The sequence below is a fragment of the Anser brachyrhynchus genome (genome assembly GCF_964034855.1).
Source record: "Anser brachyrhynchus genome assembly, chromosome: 10".
Classification (NCBI taxonomy): Eukaryota; Metazoa; Chordata; class Aves; order Anseriformes; family Anatidae; genus Anser; species Anser brachyrhynchus.
This window is the reverse complement of record NC_137705.1, coordinates 13308171-13323426: the sequence shown is the minus strand read 5'-3', so window position 1 is coordinate 13323426 and position 15256 is coordinate 13308171. Positions and strand designations below refer to the sequence as shown.

Below are 15256 nucleotides of genomic sequence, written 5' to 3'. Positions count from 1 at the left end.
GAGCCGCGCTGCCCCCGGCGCGTCCCCGGAGCGTCCCCGCTTCCCGCGGTCCCCTTACCCCCTGCCCACCGCCCCCGGCCCCGCGGGCACTGCCGGCCGCCGTCCCCCTGTTTGCTCGGCCGCGGGGGGGGCCGCGGGGCCGGCCGGAGGCGCGGGTCAAGGCCGGTGCCCGCAGCCAACGGCAGGCAGGGGGGGAGCGGGCGGCCCCCCCCCCCCCGGCAGCCCACGGGAGAGAGGGGGCGATGCGCACCCCACGGCTGCCCCACGCATCCCCCCCTGCCCCGCACATCCCCACCCCCCCCCCCCCGCCCCACTAAACATTAACCTGGCGTCCCCAGGGCCTCGTGTCCCGTGCCCGACCCAGCTGCGCTTGGGGACACCTGCGGGCACGGGTGTCCCGCGGGGGCAGGCAGGGACCCCCCCGGCCGGGCGGAGCGGGGCTGGGCACAGAACCGGGGCAGCTTCACCAGGAATTCCCCGAGCGTCCTCGGGGCACCAGGAGCAGTGGCAGGGCTGCGTGGGGCAGGGTGGCAGACCTCCCGCGGGACAGGGGTGCGGGAGGGGTGCTGCCCAAGCCCAGGCACGCTGCTCGTCCCCCCCCCTCCTGGGACTCGGGCGTCCCCCGAGCAGTGCATCCCAGCGGAGCTGGTGCGCGGCGGCCTGGACCGGGTGGCCACTGCCCCGTCCCCTTGTCCCGGTGTCCCTCGTTGCGGCGCCGCAGGACGCACTGAGGGGGCAGGTGATTGAGCAGCGATAAACCCACCCTGCCAGGTCCGGGGAGCCGCGTTCTGCTCCTGGCTTCTGTAAAGTTAATTGGTTTAGAGTTTCCAGGAACAAACGAAGGAGAAAAACACTCTCCCGGTGTGTGGGGCCATTGAATGCTCTCTGGCGAGTTATAATTGCAAATCATGTTTTGAAATCACATTAACCAATTATTCCTTGTTGTTGTTGTGCCCAGCCGCAGGACAGCGTGTGCATGGTGGTGGCGGCCACCGAGGCGAGGGGGAGGCCGGGGAGCCGTGCCTGTCCTACCAGCGGGGCGGCCGGTGATGCCTGGCACCAGGGACCAGAGGCACCCACTGGCTTTGTCCCCAGCAAGGACGAGTGCCTGGAGGCTTCTTGCTCGAGAGGCCGTGTGGCAGCACTTGGGAGAGCTGCTAGGGCCACGGCTAAAGCCGTCACCTCAGCCATGTGCTCCTGGGATCACCGATCTTGGCCCCAGGAAGGTTGTTCGGCAAGGAAGCCGAGCGTGACCCTCGGCGTGCACCCGGTCAGCCCCCGGCGCCCTGCGCCCGTCCTTCATGGCTGAGGATGCTCGGATCCACCCAGGTCCCCGTTCCGGCCGCCTTCATCCAGCGCCAGGCAGGGCTGGCTCCCAGGGCCGTGGCTTTCGTGGGCTGGCTGAGCCAGGGGACGCGCATGGCTGCGGCTGCACGAGGCAGTGGCTGCGGGTGGCACAGGGCAGACAGAGGGGAGCTGGGCGCGGGGAGCCCTGGGGAGTGCTCCAGTCCTGGGGCTTGGTGGCTTTTCTCCCTCTTCTTCCTACTGCCTGCTCCGATTTTCCACAAAGCTCCGTCTGGGTTTGTGTGCACGGTTTGTGTTCATCTGCCCAGCCGAAAAGGAGGGGAGGGGGAGAAGCATGCTGTGTGTCAGGAGACAAGGGAGGGGATGGCACAGTGGGGCACTCCTTCATTTTGTAACAAAAGGAGACGGAGGATTTGGGGACCAAGAATCACCGGCGGTGTTTCTAAGTCACTGGGTTGCAGAGGAGCAAGACCTCTCCCCATCCCCGTCCCTCTCCCCATCCCCATCCCTGTCCTCGTCCCCGTCCCTGTCCTGCCACTGAGCGCAGCCCGCGGGTGCTGGCTGCTGGGGCTGTGTTTGCGCTCTGGGCGGCTGCTCGCGGCTGCCGTTTACAAGCCCCGGACGAGGCTGTGCGCTGCCGCCCGTCCCCGGGGAGCGCGGTGCCACGTGGCCGGCGGGTGCCCGCCCTCGCCGGGGTGGGGAGGGTTAAGCGGATGGAGCACGGCTCTGGGTGCCCTGACCCCCCCGGCGCCGAACCTGGCCGCCTCGCCCCGGCACGCCGGCCAGCGCTGGTTCAGCACTTACGCATGATGCTGTTATTAGAAATTAGTTAATGGATGTCTCCAGCCGAACGAGAGCGGTGGTAACAGGCGCGGGAGCAGGGGGCAGAACCAGCCGTGGCTGTTGGTGCGGTATTTAGCAGCTGCCCCAGTGCGCCCAGGCAAGCCGGCGCTGCTGCCGCCCGCTGCGCTGGGGCCGGGCACGTTCTCCTCCCCATGGCCGGACCTTGATGCTCACCGCCAGCCGGAGGAGCCCGCCCGATCCGCTCCATCAGGGTTTATGTACATCATGTATATATGTGTATATGTAACCTGCTGTATGTATATGTAGCTGTATATGTAAATCTGCCCCATCCGGGTTTATGTACATCATGCATATATGTAACATAAATACAGCGTCCTAGGAGAGTGTGGGGCTGGGGGGCATGTTTTTGGGGGGGGTAGCAAGGTGCCTCGCTGCTGCTGCTGCAAGCCACAAGGTGTTTAAGGAGAAAACCCCCAGAGTAGCCAGCCCATTGGGTACAACGACACAGGGCTGTTCTGCAAGGGGAGAAACATTCATGGAGTCCCCCGTCACCGCAGCGTGGATCCAGCAGATTTTCCCCCTAAGAAAAACCCCGTGGGAACCGGCGGGGCTCAGCATGCCCCAGTGTGGGCAAGCGGGGGGCTGTGCCTCACGCGGCACTCAGGCCCCCCGGCGTGCCAGGGGCAGCGGCAGGCTGGCAACCAGGCTCCCTGGGCATCCCTGCAGCACGCGGAATGCTCCTCAGAGAAAAAAAAAAAAAAGAAGAAATCCCCTTTGGGGCTCTTTTGGGGGTCAAACCCCACTATTTTGAGTGGAAAAGGCAGCTTCAGCGCGGGTTGGGAAGCTTGGAGGGTCCCGCCCTGCCCCTTTTATCCCCACGGCGGAGGCACCGGCTGCCCCCCTGAGGGGCAGAGGGCTGAAAACGTGCCCTGTTCCCCCTCGGGAGAGAAGCCAGTGCCCAGCCCCTCGCCGCTCTCGGGCCTTGGGGTGGGGTCGGGGCGGCTGAGCCAGCCCCAGCCGTCGGCGCTGGCCGCTGCGGGGGCCGCGGGTGGCCGTGGCCGTGCCCGGTGGCGGCGGGGCCGGCGGGGCCGGCTGTGCGTGCGCCTCCCCCTCGCCACCGGCCTCCCCAGCGCTTCGCACTGACTCTGCCCCGGCTGCGCAGAGATTGGGAGCCGTGGCACGGGGGGCGGGCCTGCGCTCCCGTTTAATCGCCGCTCCGTCGGGATTAGGGCCGGAGGAGGCTCGGTAATCTGCCGGCGGCTCGGCGCACACCCGGCGCCGTTGGCTGGGCTGGCAGCACTGAGGGGACGGGCAGGTAGGTCCCGCGGGACCCGCGGCCCCACGCTCTCCCCTGCTTTCTCCCGGCCTTTGCTGGGGTCGAAGGCTGCAGCGGGTCGCCCCCCCCCCCTCGCCCCCCCCCCCCCCCCCCCCGTGCCCCCCGCCGCGTCAGTTCGCCCCAGCGCCGGCGCACGTAGCCCCCGGCGCCCGCTCACCTTCTCCTCCCCTAACTTCCAAACTTGCTCCGAGCCCCGCTCTCGCCGCCAGCTGTTCTGCTGGAGGAGGACGGAGCCGCTCAGTCTTGCCCCGAGCTGCTGGCAGGAGCGCTCCCCACGCCGCCCCACGCCGCCCCACGCCGCCCCACGCCGCCCCACGCCGCCCCACGCCGCCCCACGCCGCCCCACGCCGCCCCACGCCGCCCCACGCCGCCCCACGCCGCCCCACGCCGCCCCACGCCGCCCCACGCCGCCCCACGCCACGGCAGCTTGCAGGTGGCAGAGCCGGAGCGCAGGGGCTGTTTGCTTTGCCGTTGCCTTCCTCTTCCCTCTCCAGCTGCTGAAACCCTCCCACAACGTATAAAAAAATCCTGCGAATGCTCATAAAAAGGCAGAGCCTGCCTTGCCGGAGCTGAAGCCTAACGCTCACCGCCCTCCGTGGCACCACGCTGCCGGGGGGGGGGCCCTGCAGCCACCCCACAAGTGTTGCCCCTGGCTTTGCCGATAACAGCCACCCCCGAGCTCCCCGTTTTTCCACTTTAATTTTTAATCAGCTGTGGCAGCCGCGTATGTTTGTTACAGCTGGAAAGTGCCGTAGCGGGATCGGGTGTCAGGGCGTCACAGGGGCTCCCGGGCGGCGGGGCCGTGCGTGCCGTGCCGCCAGGGCCGGGTATTTTTAGGGCAGCGCAGCCAGGCGGGAGGCTCACGGCGTTCCCGGGCGTCTTGCGCCGGCCGGGGAGAAACCAGCCGGGGGAAACTGAGGCACCGCGTGGTGGTGGATGCCGCTAGCACCGTGTCCGCCGCAGGGCCGCAGGACAGCCCCGGCTCGGGGGGGCCGGGGGGGTCCCTGGGTGCTGCGCCTGGGCAGGGGGAGGAGACGGGAATTTTCCACTGGCATCTGGATCAGGCCCAAGCAGAGCGGTTGCATCGGCCGGTCCGGCAGCGCGCCGTAACCCCCGGCTGTCACCGTGGGCACAGCGTGGCGCTCCCTGCGGCGCTGCCTGTACCCCCCCACCCAGCCGCCAGCGGCCGGGGTCCGGCAGGGATTCTTGGGCAGTCCCGGGGGGGGGGGGGGGGCATCGGGGTGCTGCCCCCACGGGGAGCCTGGCCGAGGTGCAAAGGTCCCCGCAGCGCCTGGCCGGGCTGCAGCTGCACTCGCACGCTGGGGCCGCGGCCACGGCAAACAAACGGGCCCCGGCAGAGGCTGTTTTCCTTGGCATGGGGGTACTGGGGGGAGGACTGGGATCCCACGGGTTCCTCTGGCTGAGAAAACAGAGGCCCCTGCCCCTGCCCTTCTCGCCGCGTGGGTCCTGGCCACCCCCGCATCCCCCACCGCCACGGGGCTGCTGACGCAGGGCTGGGGCCAGCTGGGTCCCCCCCAGATCACAGCCCACAGTTCGGGTGCTGAGCTCCTGGTGGCGTCCCGCGAAGGCACGTGTGCTTTAGGGAGTGAGCTCCTGAGAGACATCTCGCTTCCCAGGAGAAAGGCGCGAGAGAAAAGCTAAAATAGTGTTTTCAGGTGTTTTCTGGCCATTTAATCCCTGCGGTGGCGCCGTCCTGTCCAGATGACACCAGCCCCATCACGGGCTTGGCATCCTTGCGCTGTGCCCCCACGCTGTGCCTCGGTTTCCCCGTTGCCTGCCAGAGGGTGGGTGATGTGTGGCAATGTTTGGCTTTGCCTCCCCCTGCTCACGGTGTCCCCGACCCCGGCAAATCCACCGCTGCGGGACGGCGCTGGGGCTGGTGACAGCAGCGAGCCTGTCACTTGGCACAGACACGGGGGCTTTGCTGACTTGGAGAAGGGACCTGGGGCTGCTGGCATGGGGCTGCCGGGGGATGTGGCATTTGCGCACCCTGTCCCCAGCTGCCAGCGGTGACGTTCTGCCGCGCTGAGCCCCGGGGCTCACGGTGGTCTCCACCAGAGCTCTCTGGCGAGGGTCTCCAGCAGGGCTGTCTGGGGAGGGTCTCACCTCACCCTGCTGTCCCGGCGCCAGCCTGCGGCCCTGGGCGAGGCCGTACTTGCGTAGTCGGGAGGTGGGAGCGCAGCACGCAGCTAAAAGCAGGGCTGGGTGCTAAATTTAGGAAGGCAGGTCAGGGGAAAAACACAGGTCTGCCTTGTGCCGGGCTGCGGGAGGGAGGCCCGGCTGCGGCGCCTGGGGGGGGCTCTGCTCCTGGCCCCGGGGGGCTGGCGGGGCTGGTGGCCGTGCCCTCGCCCCACTGCCGCCGCCTCCCCGAGCCAGGAGCTGTGCTGCGATGCCTTCGAGGCCGGCAGGCACAAGGAGGGCTGCGTAGCCCCCAGCCCGCGAGGCGCAACGCCTGGCTGCCCGCGTGCAGGCCGGCAGCTGCGTCGGGCTCGGCGCTAAAGCCGGATTACAGCCGCCAGTGCCGCATCCCCCGCCCCAAGTGGGGCGGATTAGCCGGGATGGGGTCTGGGCACTGCATCCCTGCCTGGGGCAGCGCCTGCATCCGCGCAGGGCTTTGGTGGCTCGGGGCACCCCTGCGCTTGGGGCCCAGCACGCGTCACTGGGACGTGAGCGGGCTGGCTGGCAGTGTCAGTACCGTGTCTTCGAGCTCAGTGGCACCGGGAACGGCCCCTAGGCAAGCGACAGCTGAGCCCAGGGGGTTTGGTGGCACTGCGGGTGGCAGCCCTGTGCGCTCTGCTCAGTCCTCCCCCGCCACCGGTCCCCAGACAGGGCACTGCGCCACCGAGGCGCCCACCGCCCCGCTGCGGGGAGCTGTGCGAGTCCCCGACCTGGGGGCCACCCCGGGGACATCCGTTGCGCCGTTTATTTGCTGTTCTGCAGAACCTTATCGCAAAGCAAATAACACCCACGAGGGGCACGACCGAAGCGTCACGGGTCCCTCGCCCCTTCCCCTGGTGCCACCGGGCAGGGACCAAAGGCCGGTCTGGCCGCCGAGGTGGCAGCGAGCGCTGGCGGGGCCGTGCCAGCTCTGCCGGCGGGAGGAAGCCGGGCGCGACGCTCACCGCATAAGAAACAAGCCCGGCCGTCGCCTGGCCGTGCCGGGAGGTGCTGGGGGAGGCTGGCGTTCCCCGGGCTGCAGCCGTGGCCCCTGCAGGAGGAGGGGGCTGCGGAGGGGAGAGCGGGGGGCTTGGGGACCTCGCGGCCTGGCACCGGCACCAGCGAGGGACGTGTCCGTGGCGGTGGGAAGGCGCGGAGCTAACGGCAGCGCTGGGACGTGCTGGCAGCCCCGTCCGTGCCTGGATGCGGCCCAAGCTGAGGCCCAGTGGAGGGGATAAATCATCGCCCAGCGGCCGCCTGCGGTTCACTCTCTTCCCCCGCATGGCTCGGCCTTGCCGGTCTGGGGCTGGAGGACGTGGCCCCCGCTGTGCCTCAGTTTCTCCACGTGGGCAGGTGCCACAAAAGGGGGGGGGGAGGGCAGATGTGTGCCCCCACCCCACGGCTTAGCCTCGCCGACCCCCTGAGGGCTGCCTGTTGCTGTGAGCCACCGCGTGGCCTGGGGTGACCCTGCCAGGGCTTCTCATCCCCCTGGCAGTGGGAACAGGGCGAGAGCCGTGGGGGCTCAGGGGTGCTGGAGACCTTCCCCAGTGCAGCCAGCGGGGCTGCTATCCCCGCTATCATCCCCCCCCCCATCCCGGGGTCTCAGCAGTGGGCAGAGCCACAGAGAGAGCCACCTGGTCCCCAGGGCCACCGTGGGACCCCAAGTCCCACAGGACTTGGACCGCAAGTCAGGACCGCAGGGACGGCTGCAGGCCCCGCTGCCCGTGGGGACCTGCAGCCCCGGGCTGATGGAGCCGCTGCATCCTCCCGGGGCTGGGACCGCGCTGCATCCCCCGGGGCCGGTGACACCTCCCGTCCCGGTGGGGCCCCGGCACGGAAACCCTTGGGTGGCAGGGACAGCGGGGGGGTGGCGGTGGGGGTGGCAGGGGACGGTGTGGGGCAGCGGGGCCGTGCCCCGGCTGCCAGCCTGCCCCAGAAAGCGGCCCTGTGCCGTTTCCCAGCGGGGCGGGGAGGGCTGGGCTTGCACAGAGGCGGCTTTGTGCCGCTTGCCAAGGCGTCCCCGCTCGGCAGCCCGGCCGCCATCCCCTGCCAAGGACTCGTCTCACAGCCCCGCGCTTTCCTGCTCCGCTTGCCAGCCCTGACGTGCCCCTGAGCCCCCCTGCTGCAGCGCCCGGCAGTGGTGGCAGCGGGGGGTCCCCGAGCTCCCTGCCCCGTCCCACGCCGCCTCCCCCGAACCACCGGTGCTGGGAGGGGAAACTGAGGCTGGGAGCCAAGCCCTGCTGGGGAGGCTGGGCCACCTGAGCCGTGAGGTCCCAGTCACCGCGGGGATGCGCCGGGGTGCCCGTCCCTGCCCAGCCACCCGTGCTGGTGCCGCCTTGCCGCCCTGCTGACGTGGCCCCCGCGGGGACCCCGCCGCCAGGCCCTGCAGCTCCCACCCGGAGCCGGACCCCGCGTCTCGCCCAGCCTCGAGGAGCCCCGCGGCCACATCCCTGCCGCCTGCCATGGAGGCCCCGGAGCTGCCCGTGCAGGCAGAGATGGTGGAGCTGGTGCCCAACGGGAAGCACGCGGCCGCGCTCAGCACCACCGCCCTCCCCTCGCTGGCGGGTGACAGGTAGGGCTCTGGGGACAGGCGGCTTCCTCGGCCGGGGTTGGGCACCCCCATCCGCTCCTGGGTGCCCGCGGCCTGGCCCTGCTTGGGGCTGGGGGCTCTGGGGGTCCTGGGGGCTCAGGGAGATTGGGGGCTTGGCGCACTGGGCGTGCAGGGAGCTCGAGGGGACTCGGGGCTCTGGGTACTTGGGGCTTTTGGGGTGCTTGGGGCTGCTCATGGGACTTGGGGGGGCTCAGGGCGCTCGGTGCTGTTAGGGGGCTGGTGGGGCTCAGGGCACGTTGGGGGCTTGGGTCTCTCGTGGGGCTCAGAGCACTTGGGGTGCACAGGGGGCTCAGGGGTGGGGGGGAGCTGCCCCGGCCCCAGCCCTGGCCCCCATGCCCTGGCGCTGCTGGGGGGGCCGTGGCGTCCCCGTCTCTGCTTGGCCTGCCGCTTCCCCCGCTCCTCCCTCCGGCGCCCAGGTTTGACGAGAACCAGCGCAGCGCGGAGATGGAGGAGTTCCTGCCCCACGGCGCTGAGAAGAAGCAGACGCACTTCACCGACGTGAGTGGCGGCACGGGCCCCCCCCTAGACCCCCCCGGCAGCATCCCGCCCGTGTGACCGTCCCCCCTCGTGTCTCGTGTGCGCAGTTTGAAGGCAAGACGTCGTTTGGGATGTCCGTCTTCAACCTGAGCAACGCCATCATGGGCAGCGGCATCCTGGGGCTGGCGTACGCCATGGCCAACACCGGCATCGTCCTCTTCCTGTGAGTGGTGCCGGGCACCCAGGGGGTCCCTGGGTTCGGGTGATGGGAGGACTGGTGTCACCAGAGGCACGGTGGCCAGCGCTGGTGCCGGGGGGGCCGGCTTGTTGACCATGCTGTCCCCCCGCAGCTTCCTCCTGACGGCCGTGGCCCTGCTCTCCAGCTACTCCATCCACCTCCTGCTGAAGTCTTCGGGCATCGTGGGTGAGCGCCAGGACCCCAGCAGCCGGCGGGGCTGTGCCCGGGTCCCCCCTCAGCCCTCACCGCATCCCCTCTCCCCACAGGCATCCGTGCCTACGAGCAGTTGGGCTACCGAGCCTTCGGCACGCCGGGCAAGCTGGCTGCGGCCATCGCCATAACGCTGCAGAACATCGGAGGTGAGGACGGGGCAGCGGGGGGCCCTCTGCGGGGTGGGGGCACGGGGACAGGGGGCACCAGGCAGCCCCCACCACGCTGTCCTCGCTCTGCCCCACAGCTATGTCCAGCTACCTGTACATCGTCAAGTCCGAGGTGCCCCTCGTCATCCAGACCTTCCTCAACCTGGAGGAGAAGACCGCGTGAGTGTCCCCGACCCCGCTGCGGCTCCAGCCGCGTCCCCCCTGAGTCCCCGCCCGGCAGGCGCCCTGGATTCCTCTCCAGCTGTGCAGCCCCTGGCGGGATTTAGTGGCGTTAAGCCACTGCTATTTTTGATCGCTGTCAGCGCTGAATAAGCCCCTGGGTGGGATTAGACCGGGTTGAACTTCCAATCCCCGCTCCTCGCCCCCCAGTGGGATCAGCCCACCTGTTCCTCCTCCCGGGGGATGCCAGCTCGAGGGCCCCCAAGGAGACCCGGGGAGCCCCGGGGGTGCCAGGACTGCGGTCTCCACGTCAGCACAGAGGTCTCTGTGGCCTCAGGGGATGCGAGCATCCCCGGGGACGCGAGCATCCCCGGGGACACCAGCATCCCCGGGGACACCAGCATCCTTGTGGACACCAGCAACCCTGAGGACACCAGCCATGGGGTCCAGAGAACCCAACTTTGGGGTCCCCGTGCTGATGCAGAGGTCTCCATGGATGCCAGCCTCAGTGATCCCCGGAGGTGCCATCTCAAGTGTCCCCAGGGACGCCAGCACAGAAGTCTCCATGGCCTCAAGGGATGCCAACATCCCTGGGGACACCAGGTCAAAGGTCCAGGGATGTCAGTCCAGGGGTCCCTGGTGCTGCCAGCTCAGGGCCCCCCCCAGAAGGCAGACAGGTCCCCCGAAGCTTATGTCCCCCCCCCCGCATCAGGTGAGGCTTGTTCCCCAGCTGAGCGGGGCTGTGAGCAGCCTCTGCTTCCAGGGACTGGTACCTGAACGGGAACTACCTGGTGATCCTGGTCTCCGTCACCATCATCCTGCCCCTGGCCCTCATGAAGCAGCTGGGTAAGTGGGGGCCGGGGGGGGCACGGGGGGCTGGGGGCGGCCCTGTGCCCACCACTGCTCTCCTGTCCCCCCAGGCTACCTCGGCTACGCCAGCGGCTTCTCCCTCAGCTGCATGGTCTTCTTCCTCATCTCGGTGAGCAGGGGACGTCGCTCCGCCACGCGGCACCGAGCACCCCTCCGGCGGCTGGGCCCCGCCACCCCGTTTTTGCCTGGTTTTGTTTATGCAAGCCCGGGCAGCTGACATGGTGACCCCCTCCCCTCCTCCCCCAACCCTCCCAGGTCATCTACAAGAAGTTTCATATCCCCTGCCCTCTCCCCGAGCAAGGGGGGAACGGCACGGGCGGCCTCAACTACACGGCAGCCAGCGGCAGCGGGCACTGGGACGGCTCCGCGGGCCTGCAGCCCCCCGAGCCGGGCGCCTGCACCCCCAGCTTCTTCACCCTCAACTCCCAGGTAGGGCTTCGGGGGCTGCGGCGGGGGGCGCCCGGCCCGGGGCAGGCTGCCCGTGCCCTGCGCTCAGCCTCCCCCCCGCCCCGCCTCGCAGACGGCCTACACCATCCCCATCATGGCCTTCGCCTTCGTGTGCCACCCCGAGGTGCTGCCCATCTACACGGAGCTGAAGGAGTGAGTGTGGGCAGGGCGGGCGGGGTGCCCGGGGGGGTGCCTGCTGCCCCCGGGGGCCTGCGCTGACACCCACCTCCTGCAGCCCCTCCAAGAAGAAGATGCAGTGCATCTCCAACATCTCCATCGCCGTCATGTACCTCATGTACTTCCTGGCCGCCCTCTTTGGCTACCTCACGTTCTACGGTGAGCCCCGGGCAGGCCGGGGACGGCGGTGCCGTGACGCCCCGGGGGTGTCCCTGGGCCGGATGTCGCGGTGGTGCCGGCGCTGACCCCGCGTCCGCGGTGCCCCCAGGGCGCGTGGAGTCGGAGCTGCTGCACACCTACAGCAGGGTGGACCCCTTCGACGTGCTGATCCTCTGCGTGCGGGTGGCCGTGCTGACGGCCGTCACGCTCACCGTCCCCATCGTCCTCTTCCCGGTGAGGGGCCCCTTGGGGACGCCGGGCTGCCCCCACGGCCAACCTCCGGCCTCAGCTCCAAGCGCTGCGAGGAGAAACTGAGGCAGCGATGGGGACAGGGAGTGGGGGTGGGGGCGCGGGGACAGGGCTGGGCAGCAGTGGGGCTGTGGGGGTGGGAGGGGATGGGACGGGACAAGGTGGGAGGGGAGAGGATGGAGATGGGATGGGATGGGATGGGATGGGATGGGATGGGATGGGACTGGACAGGATGGGATGGGATGGTTTGGGAGCAGATGGAATGGGGATGGGAGGGGATGGGAGGGGAGGGGATGGATTGATGGGAGGGGATGGGATGGGATGGGGATGGGTTGGGATGGGAGGGGACGAGATGGGAGGGGATGGGATGGGAATGGGATGGATTGATGGGACGGGAGGGGACAGGATGGGATGGGGATGGGATGGAATGGATTGATGGGAGGGGATGGGATGGGGTTGGGATGGATTGATGGGATGGGAGGGGACAGGATGGGATGGGGATGGGATGGGAGTGGATGGAGTGGGATGGGGTGGGTGGGATGGGAAGGGAGGGAAGGGGAGGGGAGGGGAGCAGATGGGATGGGGTTGGGGACGGGATGGGATGGGAACGGGATGGGGACTGGATGGATTGATGGGATGGGATGGGGGTGGAGTGGGATGGGGATGGGATGGATTGATGGGATGGGACAGGAGGGGATGGGATGGGGATGGGATGGGGTGGGAATGGATGGAATGGGATGGGTTGGGTGGGATGGGATGGGAGCAGATGAGATGGGATGGGATGGCAGCGTATGGTTTGGGAGTGTATGGGATGGGTGCATATGGGAAGGGAGCATATGGGAGGGGATGGGATGGGGTGACCCCTGGCTCCACGGATGGAGCGTGACCTCCCCTCCCTGTGCCCATCCCCAGGTGCGCCGGGCCATCCAGCAGATGCTATTCCATGGCAAGAACTTCAGCTGGATCCGCCACGTCGCCATCGCTGTGGTCCTGCTGACCTTCATCAACCTCCTGGTCATTTTTGCCCCCTCCATCCTTGGCATCTTTGGCATGATCGGTGAGCAGCAGCGCTGGCACCCGGCCCGCCCACGTACCCCCCGCCAGCAGCCCCCAGCCCCGTCCCTGTCACCCCGGGCTGCTCCCCAGGGCAGGGCAGGACCTGGCCAGGGCTGCAGGGCTCACCCTGCCCGCTCCATCGCCGTCTGCCGCAGGTGCCACCTCTGCCCCCTGCCTCATCTTCATCTTCCCGGCCATCTTTTACATCCGCATCATGCCCAAGGACAAGGAGCCCCTGCGCTCCACCCCCAAAATCCTGGTAAGCCCTGGGCCCCCACCCCTGGGTGGTGCTGGGGGAGGACGAGTACGGGGACAGGGTCAGCCCTTGCGCCTCAGGGATGCGCCAAGCTGCCGTCCCCTGCAGGGTGACACCAGGGGCTTGAGGACGGAGGAGACGTGGCTGAGGTCTCCTGAGTCTTCACTGGGGTGGGGGCCCCCTGGCCCCCCTCCTGGCTCTGCCTGGGGCGGTGGGTGGTGGTGGGCAGCCCCCATCCTCTGCTCTGTCCCCTTGCAGGCAGCCTGCTTCGCTCTCCTCGGGGTGCTCTTCATGATCATGAGCCTGAGCTTCATCATCATCGACTGGGCCACGGGGGGGGGCAGGAGTGGCGGCAGCCACTAGCCACCCTGGCTGCCCACCCTGACCCCCCCCAACCCTGCCAGGACCCCCCCGGGGCCCCCACCTTTGCCTCCTGCCCTTGCCCTTGGCTGGGGGGGGGGGGCACGAGACACGGCCAGCATAGGGGACCCCAGCCCGTGCCCGCACCTCCCTGCTCTGCGCCTCAGTTTCCCCATCTGTGAAACGGGGAGAACAGCGCTTCCCTACCTCACCAGGGGACGGAGGGGTCGGGGGCCAGCCCGGCTCGTGGGCAGCCTCTTGTCCTCCGCTGGCACCAGAGCCCTGACGGCAGTGTCTGCGGGGCTGGTGGCCAGCCCTTGGCAGTGCCCGAGCCACCCGCCCCGTCCCCTGCTGTCCCCGTCCCCTGAGAGCCAGCTCCCCTTCGCCCCCCGTGGCACCCGGCACGCCGTGGCTGGCGGTGCCCAGCTCCTGAGCTCGCCGGGGGATGGCTGGCTCCTGTCAGCCCAGGTACCCAGGGACTGTCCCTGTCACTTTGGGAAGGTGACACACACCGGGGGTGGCTGCCGCTGGCATCTGTAGGTGCTGCGGTTTGGCCACCGGTAGCCGCCACGCTGGGGCCATTTTGCTGCGCCCCGGGGCAGTGCGAGCACCCTGAGCCCCCCCGGGGTGCTGGCCGGGGTGCACGGGGCAGCGTGGCTTGGGGACGGCTCGGTGGGTGGGGGGAAGCTTTGGAGCTGCTCTCCTGCACGCATCCCCTGATGCCAGGGTGACGGGCACCGCCCAGCCCGCGCCCTTCTCCTGCCACCGGCCCGTCCGTCCGTCCGTCCGTCTGTCCGTCCGTGCCATTGGGATCGCCCAGCCATGCCGAGGTGCGGGGATGGCTCCCTCCACGGTGGGCAGTGGGGACGTAGGCGGGCAGAGAGTGAGGCTGGGGGCTCGCCAAGTAAATAAGAGACGTATTTTTTTACGGGGGTGGTGGAGGCTGGGATGCTTTTTATAAATACTGTATATAAGAGTAGATCTTTTTTAACGCGTTGCGTGGCTCTCGGTAGCTCTGGGCCGTGTACGGGATCGGGGTGGCTGGCAGGGCACCAGCCCCAGCACCCCTGCCCGTGCCCAGCGTGCCGGGCTGCCCGGGGACGGCGCTTTTAAATTATAAGCGGGGGTTAGCGCTGTGCTGGAGGAGTGCGACCGAGGAAACCCGTGCGAGTAACAATAAAGAGTAAAAGAAGGTGTGAGACGTGCCGGGGTGGCTGCGGCGGGAGGGGAGCTGCCGGCTGCGGGGGCGCGCACGGGGGGACGCGGGGACAGCGGGGCCGTGGGGACACGGGGACAGCGGGGCCGTGGGGACACGGGGACAGCGGGACACGGGGACAGCGGGGCCGTGGGGACACGGGGACAGCGGGGCCGTGGGGACACGGGGACAGCGGGACACGGGGACAGCGGGGCCGTGGGGACACGGGGACAGCGGGACACGGGGACAGCGGGGCTGTGGGGACAGGGGGACAGCAGGGACGCGGGGACAGCGCCAGGCTCCACGGGCGCACGGCGGCGCTGCGCCCACGCCGACGGCCGCGGCCGGCCGGGCTCATGCGCGGAGCTCCGCGGGCGCCGTGGGGCGCTGCCGCCCTGCCCACGCGGGCCGTGGGGCTGCAGCACGGCGCGGGCGATCCCCGGCTGCCCTCGGGACGCCGCGGGGACCCCTCAGCCCCGCGGTGCCAGCACCCGGCCCCCTCCCCGCGGCTGCCCCGTGGGCCCCCCTCCCACGGGAGGCGCGGGTCCTGGCAGCCCGCGGGGCTGGCACAGCGTGGGACCTCCCACGCGGGAGGCTGTTTTCCCGGAACAATCCCCTAGGAAAGCCCTCGATGACAACTGGAAGCAAATCCGGATCCCTGGCACCAAACAACCTCACCGGTGGCTGCAGCTGGGAGCCACGGGGGTGCCGCAGGGTGGCCGGGGAGGGGGGGGGGGGGCAGACCCCTGCGCGATGTGTGTGGGGACACGTCTTCCCCCCAGCGACAACGGGGGGGCTAATCTTGTGGGTCCTTGGTTCTGGGAAATGAGGGTCCCCATGGGGAGAGCTCAGCCTGGCACCAGTGCTCCCCGCAAGCTGGGGGCACTGGCAGTGGCACGTCAGGAGTGTGACCTCCCGTCCCGAGCCACGCGGGGCCCTGAGCAGCAGTGGCCATCCGGCTGTGTGGCACATGGGTCCCCAGGTGCTGAGCCCCACGGC

General features: G+C 69.4%; 1 protein-coding gene across 1 annotated transcript; it reads left to right on the top strand.

Moving 5' to 3' along the window:
• Window positions 1-3092: 3092 nt before the first annotated feature.
• Window positions 3093-14258, top strand: SLC38A3 (solute carrier family 38 member 3). Its single transcript, XM_080606970.1, has 16 exons — window positions 3093-3424; window positions 8004-8195; window positions 8651-8732; window positions 8819-8934; window positions 9062-9135; window positions 9216-9308; window positions 9407-9488; window positions 10252-10334; window positions 10409-10467; window positions 10614-10787; window positions 10879-10958; window positions 11041-11141; window positions 11251-11375; window positions 12303-12447; window positions 12602-12705; window positions 12961-14258. Exons 2-16 carry the CDS (start codon window positions 8086-8088, stop codon window positions 13063-13065), a joined length of 1533 nt encoding a protein of 510 aa, XP_080463096.1. The 5' UTR covers window positions 3093-3424; window positions 8004-8085; the 3' UTR covers window positions 13066-14258.
• Window positions 14259-15256: the final 998 nt, after the last annotated feature.

Coding starts and splice junctions, on each gene's coding strand:
- SLC38A3 (XM_080606970.1), top strand. CDS start 8,086: ATGGAGGCCCCGGAGCTGCCCGTGCAGGCAGAGATGGTGGAGCTGGTG. Junction 10,468..10,613: donor TGGTCTTCTTCCTCATCTCG/GTGAGCAGGGGA, acceptor CAACCCTCCCAG/GTCATCTACAAGAAGTTTCA. Junction 10,959..11,040: donor ATCTACACGGAGCTGAAGGA/GTGAGTGTGGGC, acceptor CACCTCCTGCAG/CCCCTCCAAGAAGAAGATGC.